At 47.2% G+C, this 21,025-nt stretch overlaps 1 protein-coding gene across 1 annotated transcript in view; it reads right to left on the minus strand.

Moving 5' to 3' along the window:
* The window catches only part of XKR6 (XK related 6), a 204,801-nt gene that overhangs the window by 40,563 nt on the left and 143,213 nt on the right, over positions 1 to 21,025 (minus strand). The window contains exon 2 of the mRNA XM_030269886.4: positions 17,929 to 18,125. Coding sequence (XP_030125746.4) covers positions 17,929 to 18,125 — 197 coding nt within the window. The remainder of the gene's footprint in view (positions 1 to 17,928; positions 18,126 to 21,025) is intronic.

Raw genomic sequence — 21,025 nt, forward strand, 5'->3', positions numbered from 1 at the left:
AAAGAGTCCCAAAAGAAGAATCTGATCTCTCCAGCAAATCCCTGCCTTGTTTCTGGGAGGGACTGGGGGTAGCTCTTCTCCAGTCTTGCCTCCTGGCTAGAGCACAAATCCAAGTCACAGTCATGTCAGGGAGGGCACAGCCTGCACTGAGGTCACCTTCAGCTCCCAACACATCTCCCTGCACCCTCACATGGGTGATATTGATATTCCATGATATTCCAAAGGGACCTGGTCTTATTCTCCATCCCAATACTTAAACAATTTATTTCCTCCAGAAGATAAAATAGTGGCCACACCACTCTTGAGAGGCTTTTAAAAATATAATTCCATTGATTATTGCAAGGGTAGATTGAACAACTCCTGGAGCAAAGCATCACAATAAAAATTAATTGACAGATTCCTGGGAAAAGAAAGAGCTGCTGGCATCTTATTCCTTTTCCTCCACTGCTGCTCACTGGACAACTGTTCTGCAGGTGAGGAAACAGATGATGGACTAAAATCCATATTTGGGAAGCTCAGTAATTTGGTAGTCATGGTTGGATTGGACCTTAGCCAAAGATTTATTTGGGAACATCACCTTTAAAGTCCAAAGGAAAAACTGCTAAGTTCCAAGCAAAAAAATGAGAAGTGCCCCTCCATCTCTGAAGTGTAACTGGGGGACAGGTCCAGATCTTATTTGGCTTTTACTTCTTTAAGAAAATCCAAGGAGCATCTTGCTGCAGCTGCTCAGAGTTAAAAAGCTAAAATGCCTGAAAAACCTAAATTTCTTCTTCTCCTCTTTTCTCTCTTCTCACAGGGGCCTGGCTTCCATGGTTATGCAAACAAGGTCCACTGACACCTCAGACCGCACTCTGTAGAATTTATCATGGTTTTGAGGAGCCCACCCCACAGTGTGTCAGGGTTAGATTTCCCTCCTTCCAGGAGAGATGATGGAGAAAAAGGCCAGGAAGGATGGCAGACTCCAACTCTGCCCTCGTTGGAATTCTCACAGCCTGCAAAGTCCACCAAAACTACACCTTTCATCACCTCTCAAGTTTCCCTCTGAATCCCTTGTCTTTGGGCTGAAATATGCATTTGAATTTCAGACTGAGCTTTAAAATACAACAAACAGCAAAGCAGTGAGAGCAGTGGCCTTATCCAAGAGGGAAGCTTTAAGCCACCAGCTTTAAGAAAATCACTATTTCCACCGAGTTCTAAGTCCTCACTAAGAAACACATAGGACATAGGACTTGGGGATTCCAACCATAGATTCACAGAATGGTTGGAGTTGGAAGGAAGCCCTGGAGATCATCCAATCCCTCTGCCAAGGTAAGATCACCTGGAGCGGGTGGCACAGGAACACATCCAGGTGGGTTTGGAATGTCTCCAGAGGGAACTCCATGCTCTCCCTGGGCAGCTGTTCCAGTGCTCTGCCACCCTCAGTGTAAAGAAGTTCTTTCTCAGGTTGAGGTGGAACTCCTTGTGGTTTATTTTATGGCCACTGCTTCTTATCCTGTCGCTGGGCACCTCTGAAAAGAGTCTGGCACCATCCTCTGTCACCCCTTGGAGATATTTATGTGGATTATTGAGATCACCTCTCAGTCTTCTCCAGACTGAATAGGCCCAGCTCCCTCAGTCTCTCCCCATAATGGATGCAAACCTCTAAATATTAACAGCCTCATACTCAAGCAGATGTAGATTAGACTCATTTTTAACCTACAAGATGAGTTACATATTTGTTAGACTTTATTAACAGTTTTGGAAGGATGAGTCATGCCACAAAGTTTTGTTATGTGTTTAAGTAGTGTTTGTTGCACTACCTCTTGGCTATTCAGTTTAAAAACTTTCCATGATTAGCAGGGAAAAAATATGTCATTTATTGCCTTATTTTAGTGCTGTTTTACTAGAAACTTGTATAGCACTAGCTGTACCTTCACAGGGAAACTCAAGCAGCACCAACCCACAGGAGACAGATGTGTCACCCTGGATTAAAAATGTTTCTATTGGGCTCATTTATTCTAGAAAGGAGAAGGGAATAAAATACACCCAAAACAATCCCCCAGTTTGCACATAAAGGTTTTACCTAATGTTTTCAGGGCAGAACCCTCCACTAATCACAGTCTTTGCTGTAAATTGCACAGAGTGCGTGTGTTGAGTCACTCGCACGGCACCCGGGCTGCTGACAGTCATCTGAACGTCTCCTCCAGCCAGCAGATAGAGGCAGACACCCCCAGAAAGTGATTCAGCCTGTCCTGACATCCATGTGTGGGACAGGGAGGGGTTGACTCATGCTCCCAAGGTGTCTGACTCCATCCCCTGCCAGGGGACGTGCGAGCACCAGCAGTCAGGCGGGATGATCCCCCCCGTACAGAACAGCTCATTGTCTCTTCATCTGCACCAAGATCTGAGGGAGGCAATGAAGGATCTCTGGGCATTTTGACATATTTTTGCTGTTGCTTAAAAGTTCACAAATCGTGTGTTGAATGTGAATTTTGGTGATGAGCAGGATCTGGACCTGGGTGTGAGGGGGGAAATCTGTAGGTGGGTATCACCAGAAACTGTGGAGCAGTGTAAAGACTTTTACATCACTCTTACTTCCTGCCACAGAAATTATTCCCTAGCTCTTTCACACAGACCTAAATGACACAGCACCTTTGTCATCTTGACCATAAGTTTTGCATTCCCAATTTTCCCTGTGACTTCTAACCCGTGACATCTTCATAGTTTACAATTTTCACAGACTGTGAAATAAACTGTCCCTGTTTTTCCTCTCAACTTCTCCAAATCTTATTTCTAAGCAACTCTAGGTCTCTTCAATTATAACTAAAACAAAAAGTCCTGAAAAGTTGGATCACATGAGCAGTAATTTTTTATTTTGATTCTGACTCTTGCACGTGGTAACTGACGCACCTTCGTGGAGAACGAGTAGGTTTCAATTCCCTTCCAATGTTTGTTTATCAAAGGGATGAGGTTGAGTAAACACTGAAGTCATTTCAAAAAAAGCTCACTCTCACTCTTCCCACTCTGTTCTCAGTCTTGGGGGTGGAACATCCCCACCATACACAACCACATCTCTGCAGGCATTCTCGAGCCAGGAGAAAATCAGCTCCTGTGGGGCTGGAAGCCTTGTGGCTGCAGCCCTGGGATCTGCATCCCACCTACCCACAACAAGTCAGACTAGCACAGACTGGGCTTCTCTTCAAACCTCTCTGCCCTAGGAAGCCATGAGTGACACGTGCCAAAGCCATGAGTGACACAAGCCAAAGTCAGCACCGTCACAGAGTCAAGTCCCTGTGTCTTGAATGACACAGCACAAGAAATAATTCCCCAGATTCCTTTAGGGATGAACACTCAAGTCTTTGCAGTGAGACATCTGCTCACCTACATTCAACATGAGGAGGCAGAGCTCTATAATGTCCAGTTTGACAGATGAAGCACCAAGATTTGAAGGATTTACCCAAGATCTCATTTAAAATCCAAGCTAAAGCAGGGAATAGTTCTCCTTCAAATCACAGTGTGCTTGACAAGACATTTCAGACAGGATTCAGCTCTTACTGTAGAGAGTCACCCCAGGGTGTCCATGGTTAAATGATGTCTCTTTGCTCAAAGGAGGATCAAAGCTTAGTGCAACCATCACAGGTGGGAATCTAGCAATGTTTCAGATGCTATAGGATATTCCAGACCACCATGTGGAGCTGGCAGATGTGACAAACTTGCATGGAGAGGACAAGAACATTCCTGAACTGGGAGCTAGAGTGAAGGAAGACACTCAGGGCCTTCCAACTAACATCAGCTGAGACTCAAAAAATTCTGCCTTTCTCAGGGGAGCTCATGATCACCCTTAAATGATAAATAGGTGGCACAGAGGATGTGCAACAGGAAATGGCACAGAGAGATGAGAAAGCAGTGGGAAATAAGGCAGGTCTATAACAGTTAAATTTCTGAGAATGTCAGACCAAGGAATAGATTCTCTGAAAAAGGGAAACAAGAGCTGTTGGTTTGGATCATGAAAACATGAGTGGACTTGAGTACAATGCAGACAGTGATCTGATACCAGAGGAGAGGAGCCTGAAACACTCTGAGTGCAAGGGAAACTGCAGAAGCTCACGGGAACACTCTGAATTTCATCCTGGTTTGGTTTTCTTCCTCTGGTTCCTAATCATAGTCCAGAAAAAGAAAAAGTCACATCAGATGTGTAAAAAGGCTCTTTGGAAAAAAAAAAAACAAAAACATTGACATGAAAGAATCAAAGCAATGACTCCCCTGAAATTGCCATTGCTGCTTTTAAAGCCTGGGAGCAAAAACAGTGCAGGGAAAGCCATCCCTGTTTATCTGGCCTATTCCTGCTATGCAGGGTTGTACAACCACTCTAATGGAAAAAAATCACACGCACACACACAAATGAATATTTAAAATGAACAATGCACTCATTTTGGCCTTACTCAGTGTTGTCCAGCTGAGAAGAGAGGATTTTCACTAGGGGTAGATACAGTTTTCATCACAAATCCAGCTGCAGGTCGTTGGCTGCCCATAATTTGGATGCAGTTGCTGTAGCACATTCCCTGAGTATTTCCTGTGGTGCCTGCCCCTTTAACGTTGAAAATGATGCCCGAACAGTGCTCTATTTCTTTTTTGACATTAATTCTCCTTAAGACTCCACTAAAACAAAATGGGAAGATACCAACATTTCTCCCCGGTGAGCGGGATGGCAAATATTGAGCATGACACGAAACCTTCCCTCAGCCCCTGTGCAGAGGCAGCTCTTGCTTAATGCCAAGTGCCACGTTTCAGTTCATCCCCATCCTTCACTGGCTGCTCAGGTCCCTGTGCGGTGAACCCTGTTATCCTGTTTTCCCCTTTGGGTGGCACGTTCCTCCCTGAAGCTCAGTAGGAGATGAAGAACAGGCTTTCATTTTGATGCACACAGAGTGAAAATGCATTTATACACAAAAGAGATCAAGCCAGATCCTGCTTTTGTAACAACAGGGCCTGAAAGTCACTCTCCCTCATTTTTTAATCTGATTTAATTTGTTTGTGTCAGAGTAAAAGGGGTCAGAATCAGACCCCAGGTCTGATTTTCATTGTTTCCTGATGGATTTTGATGCTTGATTTTCCTTTATTCTTCCCCATCAGAGGAAGGAAAGTCTTGTGTCTTTCCCCCTTTATTTTCCCTCTTTATTTGTCTCTTTAAACATGGAAAGATATGGAACATTGCCAGTATATAAATAGTAAAGGGCTGCACAGACCATTTTGCCATTCATTTTCCTCACTGGTTTTCAGGACACTTCCTTAAACAGTTTCTCCAATGTACCACCAGTCCAGTATGGCAGATGGGAACTATTCCACCCCTTGTGAACATGATGCAAAAGTCTGACCCAGGAATGGCCTCCTTCCATTTATGTGACACCTCTGTGCTCTGCTATGAGCTGGAATTACCAGGGATGTAAATCCAGATCTTGACGCTGGGGAGACTAGGAAGAGATACCACACCAGTGCCCTGTCCTTTGCTCTTTTCTCACAGTAAATATTTTGTTTTCATCAGGTGAAGGGTGAGTTTCATGTCCTCAGTACCTGCTCCCTTGCTAGGGAGATCCTCTGGGACCTTCCTCCAAGGGATATCACATCCCCATTCTCCAGGATCCAGCTCACCTGGAAACAGCATCACCCTTCCATGAGAAATAGAAAACTGCTGATGACTGGGAAAGGCAGGAAACAAAGGTAACTCCTTTCAGGGACATATTTCCAAGTAGGTCTGGATAACAAGAAAGCCTTCCACCACCAAATCCCACTGGAATCCCTCACAAGGCTTGTGCTGGGTTTCTGTACAGGATAGTCCATGTCCAAGCTGGCACAAGAAGAGTTCTTGCACATTAGACCAGAAGCACATCCACATTCTCAAAACTTTCACTGTGAGAAAATCCATGCCAAGGCAACTCCACAAAGGCTTGCTTACATGGAGATTTGCCCTCCTGCCCCTCGACAGTTAAAGGCTGGCTCATGTCCTGAAATGCTGCTTCCTAAACCCTTTTCCTTTTGCGAAATTAAGATGTCCTTGGTGACCCCAAAAACTCTGAATCCCTCCTTAGTTCCTCCCCCAGCCCACACCTCAACACTGCCTTGAGAAAGTGTCCACGGGGTCACCAGGGATTGTGTTTCCAATGGCCTTGATTTCCTGCCCTTTCATCCTGCTGCCTTTCAGCTGTCCCCAGTGCCCCTTTCCCTGATGCGGGAAGAGGTGACCAGCCACACTCATCTGATCTGTGCTCTCATTATCTCAGCTGCTTCTGTCATGTCTCCTCCTATCCATGTCCTCTGTGAACTCCAAACCAGCTCCAACCCTGCAGCCATCGAGTCTTGTATCTCCTCCTGGATGCAAGCCAGAGACTGATCCTGCTGTGGGAGGCATGAGCACCCCAGGCCAAGCGGAGATGGGATAATCCACCCTCTGTTTGGGCTTGTCCTCAAATAACCTCAGTGAAGTGTCAGTCTCCTGTTCAAAATGTTGGCCATCACCCACCACATCAGGATTGGCAAAGCTTCCCCACTGTTCTAAAACCCTCTGTATGAAGATGCCCTGTCCATCACGTGCCTCAGTGTTTATTTCACCCCAGGAATGCTGTCTGAGACATGGGATGAGTTGTCTGGAAATGCCTCTGTGTCTCCATTGACTATTCCTGGTAAATCACGGAATGGTTTGAGAGGGAAGGGTCCTTAAAACTCATCTCATTCCAACTCCCTGCCATGGATAGAGACACCTTTCACACTCCCAGGTGACTCAGATCCCATCCAACCTGGCCCTGAACACTTTCAGGGATGGAGTTCAAACTGAAATAACCAAAGGAGAGCATGGTAAGATGAATATTAAGTAACAGAGGTTTGGCATCCACTAAGTCCCCACAAGAGCTCATAGGGGAACACTGAGCCTCAGCAAGGTGAAGAGAGGAGAAAGGAGGATTGCTGAAACCTGTTCCTGGCTCCAGAACAAGCAGAATAGCCCACAGTGGCTCCTGCAGAGCAGAAGCTGACAGACCCAACATGATCCGGGCATATTCAAGTGACACAACACGATGAACATATACCACTAAAGGCCAAGCAGGCAAAACAAGCCCCCAACATCCTTCTGATGTGAGAAGGGTGCCATGATCAGTCAGAACATCCTAGAACAGCCAGACAGAGTTACCAACATCCTCAGGGGGTAGGAGAAAGACAACATCCCTCTGTTACATCACTGAGAAGAAGACTGGTCTCCAACAGGCCTATGTGTACGCAGCCCTCATCAGAATGAAAATTCACTTTTTGCTTTCCATGACAGCCTTGCCCCTTTCCCAGGATGCTGACTGCAGGTATCTCAGGTTTTACCTATTTATGTAGGGAAAGAAGCTGCTGACACCTGGTCCAGAGCTGGAACATTTCTGGCAGCAAATGGGGGAAATTTCAGTCCTTGTATAAGCAGAGGTCCACAAACAAGCCTCAACTCACTTGGCTAACTGGGATCTTTGATCCTGTGGGGTGAATTGTCACCACAGACTGGCTCATAAAAACCATCAGAGAGGAGAAGGACACATGGGAAGAGAACCTGGTGGTGGTATCTGAATCCCAAATGAGTAACACGGTTATTTGTAGACCCTGAGTCCAGCTGGCAGAATCTGCCGAGTTAAAATCCCTCAGGAGTTCTATCCAATCTGCCCCATGGGAATGGTTCCTGGACTATGTGAATTTGTTTTCTCATGCCTGGGAAAGCTTTGGGAAAGGACTGGCAGGCAAAACTCTACCAATTTAGCACAAACACCTGAGAGCCAGTGCCTGGGCTCCAACACTGTTTGTGTTACAGGTATAGACAAAATCTTATCACAGTTCTCTGTTTATCACAACCATGGTTGTATAATCCTTTTCATCATGTTAAAAATATTGTGTAAGACCTTTGGCTCAACTCCTCAATGCCTGGAGATAAAGCTTTTCATATTATCAGATTTTCCAGGCTGGGCAGAGTAAATTAGTCCAGGTGGCTGCTGTGTCTGGACAGCTCTGGGGAGCCCAGGCATGGCAGGTAGAGCTTAGGTGAAGTGTAATACAGATGTGGGGACAGCTCTCTGCCAGAAAAATGTTATTTTAGCAGGATAGGGTAATCCTTCCAGGAATCTGGTGTCAGCTATGCTCCCAAAGTGATGCCTGAGGAAAATGTCAGCGTGAGTCCTTTGCTAGAGACAAATCCTGCCTTCTGCAGAGCAGCCTCTTCTGCAACAGCTCCACCCAGCCACCAGAGCCTCTGGTGGGACTCTAATGGTAGAGTTCAAGGAAATGACAGCACGCAAATTCACTTTCCAGGGGGAACAATGCATGGCAGATGTCTAAGAAATCCATTCAGGAATTTGGAGTTAGTTTGGTGATTTGACTCAGTCCTGAAGAAGCTGGAGGCAATCAGGGAACAGAGACACACAAAGTCTTACTTTTGGAGTTCCTGTTGGTGTGGCACAAATGATATAAAAGTATTTATAACACAACCTTATTTACTTTTAAATGGCTCTTCTGTTTTGAAGCTTCCCCTAAATGTTAAGAAAATGGAAAGGGAAGAATTCACTGTTTTGTTTTCAGCAAAAGCAGATTTCTTTTTCTCACTGAAAGAACCCCACTTCAGCAGATGCTACTTTGAGGATGTTTGTGAAGAACAGTTCTTTCTTTTGTGATTTTTGGAATCATAATTCTTATTAATCCTACTAATGGTATGTCAGTGTGGGGCTGCATGGATGGTGTTTCCAATTAGAAGAGCTGCTGTTGTCACATAAATTTGGATTTATGTGGACATGTTACTCACATTGCAGCAGCAAAGACTCAAGTGCCAAAATCTCTCCAGGATCTTCTCACCATGCTGAAGTTCACCTTTTCCCAGTGCATCCTCTGGAGATCATGAATCCCACAGATCCCTGACTCTCAGGTGAACAGGGATGGCACTGCAGCTGACAGAGACACTCACAACCAACAACCATGTGCATCTCTGTCTTCTAATGACCCACAGACACGAAGGAGAGATGATCTGCCCTGAGCTTGGTCTAAATCCCCCCAGGCACCAATCACCTGGGTTAATTCTGCGTTAGAAATGTGCTGGGAAAGCAGCAGCCAGGATTTCCCGGGCACAGATTAGCTTGTTTGGAAATAGAGCATGAGAACTGCTCTCCGTGTCTATTTTTGTCAAAAGCTGCATGAATTGCCACTCTTTTCAGGCCGAGGTGCCCTCTGCACAGTCATCACTGTAATTATAAAGACTTTTGAGTTAAATCCACGTTAATCTGAAGCCTTTAAGTGCTGTCTCAGAGTGACACTGAAAAAGAACCCCACCTGAGCCCCTAAAAGTGAACAGCCACAGATGAGAGGATATGAAGCTCCTTGAGAGACCCCAAGAGGTTTCATTGGAAATGCTCCACCAGGATGTTCTGACAACACTTCCAGCAAGGATTTAACTCTGTGCAAACAGAGCAAAATCCCTCTTTGTAGGGAATGTTATAAGGCAGGGGAGTCACACAAACCTGGCTCAACCTGGCAGGAGCACAAACATCTCTAGAAACTTCCATTGCTATTTCCTGCTGATAACTTAGTTTTTGTCCCTTTGGTAATTAAAATTGTCTTTCTAGAGCAACAGGCACAAAAACCCCACCCCAAACATTTTTACTTCAATTGGTAAGAATAAGATGGCAAAATCCAAGAGGGGTTATTCTTGGAAGAAAAATCACATTTCACATTCAACAGCTGGTTCTTTGTGAAGGGCACTTTAGTTACAACTTCTAGTGCCCAATTCTTTGCTAAGATTTTCAAGTGTATCAAATCCGGCAGAGCTGCTTCCAGTTTGAATCCTGAAAATATCAGAAGGAGCCTCCTACACTGAGATTTTTCAGACCTAAAAATATTTGAACTCTACTGTTAGGAACCCTTAGAAGAGAAACACACCTTAAGAAACTACTGGAATGCACTGAAATGATGAAAAAAACCACCTTTTGCTAAGAAAAACAGCACATGGTTCCATTTAGCATAAAATCTTTTCCAAGCTATTTCTATGAGTAGGGATTGCTGGCATGAAACAGCAGGACTCCACAAACATGTACAATATATGTGCATTTCAACACTGCAATCTGACATCTGTTACAGCACCCCTATCCTCCTTTTTTTTTTTTCCTTCTTTTTTTTTTTTATTTTATTTCTGTTTTAATTTGGATGGGGACCGCAGACATTGGGAAAGATGTAAACCTGCCTACCACAAGTTGAAAGGATGTTGTAATCCTGCAAGTGGGGGCTAAAATAGTCTGAAAAAGATGGAAGCAACACCTCAGTGCTGGAAAGGAAAGCCCAAGGAGTTCCACTGTTTGCTTTGGAGACCAACAACAAGGATCCCTTTTTCCTTAGCACAGATCTGGGCCAGCTTTGGACCCTTCACCCAGAAATCAGCAACTAAGGCAAGCCTAATTCTGTTGACTGCTAAGTTCTGCCCCAGCCTCTGAATCAGGGTGGCCCAGAGTGCTTGGTGGGAATCGTTCTTGCCATCACCTGAGCCAAGCATGGGAATTGTTTAGGTTGGTGTTGGCTGCCAGGAGCTAAAAACGTGCCAAGGGCTGTGCTGGTAATTGAAGCAGAGGATGAACAAGATCTGGTGGTTGTGCTCATGTTCTGATGGGTTTTGGTTTATCAGTAGGGGTGAAACCAACTTGTCCCAGGATTGGGAAAGAAACATCTCCTGCCAGGGCTTTGCTGGGGAACTTCCTGCTGAAAACAGCTCTCACGGGCTGTTCCCTGGAAATCAGACAACATCAAGGCAATGCTTTAAAGGGTCTGTGACAGCACCAAACAGGGATCCTGCAAACCTCCTCTGGTGGATGGCTTGGCCTGGACACAGAAAGCCTGCAGGCAATTAGGGAAATAACTTCATCCTGGGGAATGATTTTGGCCGGATGGGAAATAGGAAAGGACCCAGTTCAGATCACACTCACTGTCCAAGGAAACAGATTTTCATCCAGAGATGTGTCAGCAGTGCACACTTTGTAACCTTATGGTTTATAAACCTCTGATGCTGCGTAGGGAGCCTTTGGTGGAAATGCCTCAGCATAATCCCAGCTGAGGGGACTGGGCTCTGGAAAAGAAGGAGTGTCTCAACATTCCTGGAGAGTACACAGGGCTGGCATCGATGAGGCGAGTCTGGCAGAGTGTTCCTGTGAGGGGGAGTGACAAAGTGGCATAAACGGATGTGGTGCAGCTGGTGCTGTCTCGCAGTGGGGTACTGAAGGCACCAGGGACACTGATTTCCAAGGATAACGGCAGGAAACTCTTTCTCCCTCTGCTTCCCACGTTTTGTACACTCTGCAAAGACCTATGTGATAGGTAGCAAGTCAGAACTTGGTGTCCACACATTAAGTCATGCTCATCCTGGCTTATCTCCTGGGCCTTTTTGCCTTCTGCAAACATTTTTGGGACCTTGATGTACATCAGAAGGGGCTCCTGTGTGTGGTGGCTGTCCCCCCTCTGTGACCCTCTGTGTAAAGACATGGATATTCTGAGGGCACTGAGAGCATGAGGTTGGTCAAATGCCAGTTAGGACAAAAGTAATTTCAGGAGATTTCTACTGACTCAGTATTTTTGCTGCATGCCTAGACTCAGAACTGTCACCTCGAGCTAATCATTAAAAAACAATTAATAGTTTCTGAAGTGAAGCAATTATTTCCTTCAAAACTCAACGATTTTGAGTTGTATCAACCTGAACTGCTCCACCTCCATCAGGGGTAGAAGCACAGAGTAGTCCCTGCCCAGCAGGGCATCTTTTCCACGTTGTTCTGCACATCCCAGAGCCTATGTGCTCCCTGTTTATCCATGCTCTCCTAGATGCCTGACAAGAATCCTGCACTAGAGCAACCTGCAGCTAAAAAGAATAATTTTCAACTTTTCCTTTGCTCTTATCCCAAACTTCCCATGAGAGGTGTATCTCCAGAAAGCCTACACCATGGACTTACCAAAAAAAAAAAATAAATCTGAATTTCCTGCCTGGAATCTGCTTGACAAGAACCCAAACTATGCCTCAGTTTCCTGGCTGGCCCCCAGCTCCTGGGAACAGCATGAGCTAATGCTGTTGTAGTGCTCTGATGATGTAACCCCTTCCCAGTGATTACCACAGTCTGACAAAGCCTAAAATTGGCAGTGCTGGGCCCCTGCCAGCGCTGTCCCGTGAATGGTGACTCATCTTTCCTGGCTGTGCCGTGTCCTGTGTGTGACGGTGACACGTGGTACGGAACAGACGGGGTTTTAGCTGCACTCCAAAAATAAGAGCCAGAGACATGGCAAGGTGGTGGACAGAGAAGATGCAGGTGGGGATGGGCGAAGGGATGACATCTCTCTTTGGGCTGGCTCCAAACCCCATTGGAAAGAGAAAAAATAGCTGTCCCTGGCTCCAAAGGCTCCTGGATCCCACCGCACTGGGACAATACGGCTGATGATGGGACAAGCTGTCCCATGCCAGCGTGCCTCAGGCTTGGCCTGCTCTCAGCATGCCAGAGCAAGGCGTCCTCAGCGCCACTGCCAAGTGTGGAGATGGCTTTTTGATGCTGCTGGGAATTGGCCGGGGACCAGCAGCTCCTTTCCAGCAGGGCACCAAATTGCTCCCTGTCATCCGGCTTTGGTGGGAAGGAGGGGAAGGCAGGAACAGAGCCATATGCCCCAGTCTGGCAGAGCTCTGGAGTCATATGAGTGGCCTCCCAGGCAAGCTGCTTATGAGTTCAGAGCTATCTGGGCCTCCTTGGGCTGCTGGTGAACTTTTAAAGGGAAACTGTGGTGGAGTCAGGACAAATTTTCAGGGCGGATCATCCCAGATCCTCCCTGCCCAGCAAGCACACGACTGGCGGGGTCCCTTCCCCACATGGCTTTTCTGCTAGTGCCTCTTCTGTCACAGGAAACCAGGCCTGGGTGATGGACATCTCCCATTTCTTTTAGTCCCCAAGGAATGACATGAGAAATAGGGAAAAGAGAATATCTGCCTCTGGGCAAAGTTTTAGCATCTTGTTTCCCTCATGATCTGTCCCAGAACCTGAGCCACAGCCCAGAGTGTGGCTCTGGTAGATCTTGTCCCCACCCCAACTCCTGTTACTGAGGACTTTATAAGGCAAAGACTTATTTAGTCATACAGTGAAGTTCTTTTGGTAGGTCTTAGGAAAAATGCACCAGTCAGGAAGAAGATTTCTGCTTTGCAGAAATGGGACTCTCCCACACTGAATCTGCAGATGCCATATAGAATTTTGCACTGGTCCCCATGGGATCTGGTGCCTGTGTAGAACAAACCCTGGTTTATTTATGAGGTTATGGGACTCTTCATAAATGGGGACAATTTTGTGTTGTGAGGTCACAAAGATTGGGTTTGAGGGTTTGGATTCCTGTTTGAACATTGTTGGACACATCTGTTTGACCCAGGCCAGCATGAAGGATCTTGCACTCACTTTGAGTGCTCCTTCAAGTGGTGAAAAGGATGAAATTTCAAATTTCATAAGTCTTTTCACTGGACATCTAGGGATTTTAGTCCTCTGATTTCTGCTCAGGCCAGTGTTGATGTCACTTGAAACTCACATTTTTGAGCACTTACAGGCTGAAGGTCCCTTTCTAACTCCATTGAGCAGCTGAGTCTTCTAAACTAAGTGACAGGGAAAATCATCTTTGTTTGTCCCTGCAAAAATGAATCATAAATGATTATAAATGGTCCCCAGACATGGCACAGACAATAGAGAGCATGATAAAAAATAGGATTTTGCTCTGGGAGGGACAAGATGATTTGCAAACTCCATCAGGATAACTCTGCAACCAGCACACACCTGTAGACGAGATGTTTGAAATCCATTTTAATGCCTAATTTCTATTACTATACTTAAATAAAATGACTCCCCCCCGAAACCCCTTAAGGTAATGTTACTCTTCCTTAAATATATGAGCAGCTTCAGCCTACTTTTGAGGGCTGTGGAGAGTGCAAACACCTCCCAAAATCCCAGAGACTCTAGCAGGACTTTGCAAAAGGAAGGCTTATGCTGCTAATCTCTTTCAGATCAACTGTAGGGTTATCAAGGAGATGGACACAGCATCTGTGGAGAGATGTGGCTCTTTTTGGAGGGAGAGACACTGTGCTGAAAACTGCAGCCTCATACAGGCAGAAATCTTTGTGTAAAGAACTTGTGACATGAGTGGAAGGATGTTGGTGCTTCAGCTAAATCTCATTAAGCTTTAAAGAAGCCATGTAAAAAAAAATTAAGTGGGAGAAAACCTCTTTAAGAGGAGATTTATGCCAGAAAAACTGGAATCCCTCTCACCTCCCTGTCTGCCTAGAGGTTGGGTGTCTCCTTTAAGCTGGTTTGATCTGCTCCTTCCCACTTGGCATGGAGGAAGCAGCACCTCTGCAGGTTGAAGGGGGTTTAGGATGGTTTGTTCTACAAGAAGTGAGGTGGATTATCTGCTGGGAGTGATTATGGAATGAGGATCTGGATTGCTGAGCTTTTTCTGTTGTTAATGCTATGTTTTTCTCTGCAAATAGGTGATTTAAATTATGGGAAGTCCTCTGGCCATTGTTGTCCAGGAGTCTGAGAGATGGACACCCTTATATCCTCTTCTAAACCTCAGACACAATTAGGGTGACTGAGAGACTATGCTGCATCCTCTCCAGCATCCCTTCCCCTCCTTCAGCCTAACCCAAATGAGAGGTATAAATGCACCAGATTTCCTGGAGAAAGGTGCTGGTGCTGGTTGAGCACCTCATCCCACCTCCTTCAGCTGCTTTTCCATGTGTTGGATCACTCCTTTTCCCCCTCACCTTCTCTTGACTCTGTTTTGGGCCCACCCAGCTGTGGTTGTAGCAGATTAGTCCTTCACAGAGGGCCTGCCTACCAACACCAGCTCCTTCCAAATGGATATTCAGGAGCTGATGTTGTTCCATTTGCTCCACCAACAAAAGAATTCCAGCTCAGGCTCTCAACATTTACCTTCCACTGCCCACCTGGTGGAGTTAATGGAGTTCTCAGGTCTTTTCTTTCAGTGCTCTTTTCTGTTGTTCCTGAGACAAGGGCAGCTGAGCTGGGATCTGCTCTGCCTTTTGCTGGGGATACGATGAAGGAATGAATCCTGACTCACATGAAATCCCAGCTTGGGTCTTGTCCCCAGCTTTACTGAGGCTGGGTCTTGACCTCAAATTCCAGCTCCAGCACTTCTGCTGCTGGACATTCTCACTTTTGGGTGAAACCTCTCCATTCTTTGAGTGCTGAAGGAACAGCAGACACAGGTCCCACCCAACCCTCTCACACAGGTACCTCTCATGGTCAAATAATTCCTGCAAGGCATGATGAGGTTTTTCTTTCTTTCACCCACCCAGTAGATTGAAAGCCAGGAAATTAAGCATTTTCCTGGTTGTATCCCTTTCTACTCATCCTTCCAAGATCAGTCCTTTCTACCACCATGCTGCGTGGCAGAAATGCTTTGGAGGAGATGCTCTGGGTCTGACTAAAGACCTCCAGTGTGTTCTCTCTTCTTTCCTCAACAGCTCTCTTAACACAGGAATTAGGAGACAAAAGCAAAGCCTCCTGATAGCCGTTCCAATAACCCCCTTTCTAAAGCTCCTTAAACAGAAGTTGACCTGTTTGGGGAGAAGTGAAGCTTGGGCTTGGCATTACAATCTAAAAAGCAGAGAGGGCTGGGGCTTGGAGGGGGGATGTGTGCCACAGGAAATGGCGAACTGACCTGGTTTGGCAAGAAATTAATCCATAAGAGCCTGTGGGCGATGCATGGAAGCAGCTGGAGTCTGGACACATCAGCAGGGGCTGTACCTGGGCTTTTAAGCCCTTCCCTGGTCTCTTTTTCCAGTGTGCATTCCTCAGGTATGCAGCTGATGCTGCCCCTGTTTAAAGGCAGAACTGGCCCCTTCCTGTGACAAGCCACGCTCCCACAGACTCGATGAGCCAGGAGAGACTTGATTTGATTTTTAAACACATTGCCTGCCTAACAGTATCCATCTCCCTTTGCTTTTCACCTGCTTTAAGTGAAAACCTTTGAGGCTCCCTTTCACAACGGCCCCTCTTAGCATTTAATTTGCTTTTATATAATTATGGACTGGCCGCGAGGAGGATGAGGAGGATGAGGATGAGGAGGAGGAGGAGGAGGAGGTGGAAGAGAGAAGCACTGAACGGGCATGGAGGAGCTCTAGGAAACCTTGCACCGGAGTCAAGGAGCGCTGAGCAAGCTCTGCTGCTCTCATCCATCAGCGCCCGCATCCTTGGCACAGGCGGGGAGGGAGGCAGGGAGAGGATGCACTGGGGACCCGGCGAGCTCGGCTGCTGGCGTGTGGCAAGCAAAAAGCCCTCCAGGGCTCGGGGAGGCAGGCAGGGACGTGCACTGCCTTGGAAGAGAGCGCAGCCGGCTCTGCACGCTGGAGGAGCAGAGGAACTGCAAAGCCGAGGAAGGGAGGGGAGGGGGATGCTGGAAAAATGATGCAGCTCCTTCAGTGGATTAGGCAGCCGTGCCTGGAAGTGGCAAAGTGGAAGAGCCACGGATTTGAAAGCCTGGAGGGATTATTCTCCTGCGCTGTCTGACTCGCAGCACAACAGAGGCCAACAAACTTCACCCGGCGCTTTCTGCGGCGAGCCCAACAATCTGCAGAACGCCCTGGCAAACCTCCTGGGTTGTGATTTCTGCATTTTCAGTCGGGTTAATAATGTTGGAAGCAGCAGGAAAAGGGGGCTGGCAAATGTGAGCCATTCTAGCAGGAGTTGTAGAAAGGCATATTCATCATGTCAGCACTTTGGAGGCCTGGAGAGCTCGTGATGAGAGGTTTCAAGAAAAGACTGCATAAATAGGAGGAGGGAGGCTTCTATAAACAACTGTGATGGACATGCTGGAAATACAGAGGAAAGGGAAAGTGGCTGACCTTCCTTGACGCTGAAGGTACTGGTGACCTTGGCAAAACCAGCAAAATTTAACCCCAAAGCAACTTCCAATTTCAGTTCCTACCTCAGCTCCAAAAACTCCTGAGAAATGATAGGCCCCAGCCAGGCTCTCTTTGGGAAGCTGAGTGCCACCCGTGGTGCACAAACTGAACAGGGGCTGAATAACCAAGCAGCTCCACTGTCGGTCCTTGGAAAGGATGACTGTCCCTCAGGCTGGTCACCCCCAGGCTGCCAGCATGGCCATGGGCTGGGAGAGCTGCTCATGCCAGGGCTGAGACAGGGCCATGTCCCTCTCAGCTGGGACAGATGCCCCGTGCTCAGCACATCACAGCAGTGGCGGACATCAGAATTGGCAAAATATTCCCTGTGGTGGCTTCCAAGCCTTGTTTCATAATTTAATTGCCTTTCCAATTAAACCTCCACTACATCCCTGTCCCTGCACAATCCCCTCCACTGCCTTCCCCTTCTCTTTTCCTGGGCTTGGTGAGAACCATGGTACCAATGACAAGACCTTAATTCCTGGGCACTCATCAGAAAAGGCCCTACAGCATTTAGCTGTTAAAAACCCCCTTTTTACACTTAACACCATCAGAGCATTGCATAGGCATTGAACCATTTGTCCTCGCAACACAAACTCAAATCTGGCCAGTTTTATCGCCCTACTTATGTAAGGAGGGAAACTGAGTCAGGGAATGGTTGTGTCTGCCTAGTGTGAAGCGACAAACGAGTGGTGCCACAGCAGCAGAGCCTGCTTGCCTCCTCCTGACACCACCAGCATTCCTTTAGCCTGGACACGGCGTGGAAGAGCTGAATCCCATCTTTTCCTTGACACTGACTTTTTTTTTTCTCCTCAGAGGAACGAGCAAAAATTTTACCCAGCGAACGCAGCAGAGATTTGTCCCAAAGTGGAAGCCCCCAGCCAAGGTGGGAAGCGAGCAACACATCCATCAGCTGCTGGGCGCTGGGAGCAGAGGGGAGAGGCTGGAAAGGTGGGGAAGAGGGGGCCACTTACATGGTAATGTTTCTGCACGGTTCTTTTGGATCATTATGCAGAGCTGTAGCACCAGTTGAGGGGCGCTCTCGAGGAATGTTTCCAGGAGGCGCAGCATGTTTACGTCTGCATATTCGTACATCATAGCCCAGTAGAAACGCCGCTGGTGTTCCTTCCGCCTCTGGCTCTGGATGCCCAGGTACATTGTTCGGATATACCTGCAGGGAACAGGAGGGAAAAGCTGGGCGTGAGATGTTGGAGCTGCGGGAAAATCTGTTTGCGGGGGAATGGGGTTCTAGGGAGACGCTGGGGTTTGCACGGTTCTTCTGCTCCCTCCTGTCAGATCTGAGGAGGACTTTTAGAACGGGACTAATCATTAATGTTGGAAAAGACCGCCAAGATCATCAAGCCCAACCTTAAACTGGATGCCACCCTGAGAACAAGACCATATAATGAAGTGCATTTGGTGTTGCAAGGGTGGGAAAACTTTAACTGGTACCACCCAAATGTGAAGCCTGGGAGTTGGAAATGCTTTTGAAACACAAGAAAACAACTCATTTTCATCACAGGAAGAGAACCCACATAAAAAATACGGGCCCTAACACTTGGAAGTGGCTTGACAGACCATCTTACCCCCCTCAGCACTCTGGTAAGGAGCTTCTCTGACAGATCCCAGAGCCCAAGATATGTTTGGACCACACTCTCAGGCTCACTGTAGGACTCAGGAAGTTGTCCAGGAATTAGAATCTGACAATCCTTGTGGGTGTCTTCCATCTCAGAATATTCTGTGATTTGATTCTGTGATGATTTGACCCTATTTCATCATAGTGGAGCAACGAGACACCTTCATATGCAGCACATGTGTGACCCACAGATGTGAAAGGCCACAGTTTGTCACTGGTCAGCTTTGAGACTTTGGGCAATGTTGGAGTACAAGGAGCTGTCTCGTGCATGGGCAGGCACAGCTCTACCATTGCCTCTGTCTCAGGATTTGTGGCATTTAAGAAAAAAACACTAACAGAGTCCTTTCTAATGCCCGTTGATATCACAGAATCCCAGAATGGTTTGGGTTGGAAGGAACCTTAAAAATCATCTTGTTCCAACCCCCTGCCATGGGCAGGGGCACCTTCTACTATTCCAGGATGCTCCAAGCCCTGTCCAGCCCGGTCTTGGACACTTTTAAGGATCAACAATCTAACACTGGGTTTTCTTCCTTCTCATCCTGAGCGGTGGCTGTAACCTCGTTTGGGATGGGAACCATTTCACCTAATGCCGACCCTAAAGCAGTGTGAGGCAGTCAATAGTCGGAAATGTCTCCTCGCGGGGCTGTTCATCTGTCCCAGCTCCGCTGCCAGCGCCTTCTGGAGGCTCTGGGAGGGGCTCACGGCACAAGCTGGGGTTTGGCCAAAACGATTAGATCATCCCCTGCCACTCGGGCGAGAGGAGGGAAGGACGTGAGCCTGGACAGCCTCCGGATCCCCGAATTACACCCAGGCACGGGATGCTGGCATGGGGGACAAACAGAGGCATCTCTGCGAACCCCATCCTTCATCCAGCATCGCGTCCCTCCCGCCCGCTCGCAGCTGGCTGGCACAGGAGGCGAAAAACCCCGAAAGAGGACTGCAAGGACACGCAAAAAAATGCCGCAGGAAAGCCACCAGATGGGGCTCGACACTCGAGAAAATGCTGCGCCAGTCACACGGCGCTGGTGACACTGGTGTGACATCCACAGCAGACCCCGAGTGGGACGGAAATGGCCGTGGAGCATCTGCTCTCCCAACACACCCAAATCCACCACCTGCACTTGGCATTTCCATGGAAGACCCCAACCCCAGGAGCTGCAGCGTGACACAGGCATCCTGCCTTCCCTTCACCCAGGAATTAAATAAACGCATTTTGGCTGGAAAGGCAGAGTCAGGGAGAGTGTCGTGGCTCAAGGAGAAAGCAGGGAAAAGGAGAACACAAAGGTTTTTATCGTGTTGGTGACACAGGGCCAGCAAAAGCCAAGTGGTGGTGCCCATAAGGTGCTGCCCCTTGGCAAAGGCACTGTCACCTCTGCCAAAATTCCACCAAATCTGCCCTGTAGTCCTGGATGGTCTCCCCCTCCCCAGAAGCTTCCATTCCTTCTGGTACACAAAACCTAAACTCCTCTTCAGAAGGTTAAACCACTCAATTCTCATTACCTCAGCCAGGGACAAGAAGAATTTATTGGTTTTCACCCTGCAGCAGTCTTTTACCTGTTTGTACACAGTTGCCATGTAAACCTTTCATTTCTCCAGATTAAAAAAAAAAAAAAAAAAAAAAAAAATCACAGTTCTATAGAATCATAGAATTATTAAGGTTTGAAAATACCTTTAAGATCATCAAGTTCAGCCATTCCCCCAGCACTGCCAAGGCCACCACTAACCTGTGTCCCCAAGTGCCACATCCACATGGCTTTTAAGTCCCTCCAGAGATGATGACTCCACCACCTCCCTGACCAGGCACTTCCAATGCCTGATAACCCTTTCCCTGAAGGAATTCTTCCTGATGTCCAACCTGGACATTCCCTGGTTCAGCTTGAGGCTGTTTCCTCTCATCCTGTCCCTGTTCCCGGGCAGCAGAGCCCGACCCTGCCCCCTCCCCCTCAGCTGCCCCCTTCTGTCAAGAGAACAAGAAGGTCTCCCCTGAACTTCCTTTTCTCCAGAAAAACAATTCTTTCAGCACCTTCCCACAGTTCACAATCCTACACCTCTACTTCTTCCACACTGCTGTTCCCACCAGCTGTCTCCACTTTTGCGTTGTTTTTAAGACCATCTTTACTTTTCCCAGCCCTCTATGTTGGCTGAACCAAACTGCAACAATTGGGCCACTCAAAAAGATTAGGAAGAAATTATCAGAAGGGATGCAATGTCCTGCAATGATTTCTCCTGGATCTCTGTGTTATGGTGAATATCTAGGGATTCACCATCATCTAAGAAAAATTAAGATTTTTCTTACTGGCCACATAAAGAGAACATGACACCAATCCATGGATGCAGGATACATGGGAAAATATTCAAATTCATGGGATAGACACAGTGTCCTGATCCTGTCTCCATCAGTGGCAATAGCACAAACACCAAATTCTCCCTGACTG

This window comes from Taeniopygia guttata, chromosome 3 (assembly GCF_048771995.1).
Source record: "Taeniopygia guttata chromosome 3, bTaeGut7.mat, whole genome shotgun sequence".
In the NCBI taxonomy this organism is placed as follows: Eukaryota; Metazoa; Chordata; class Aves; order Passeriformes; family Estrildidae; genus Taeniopygia; species Taeniopygia guttata.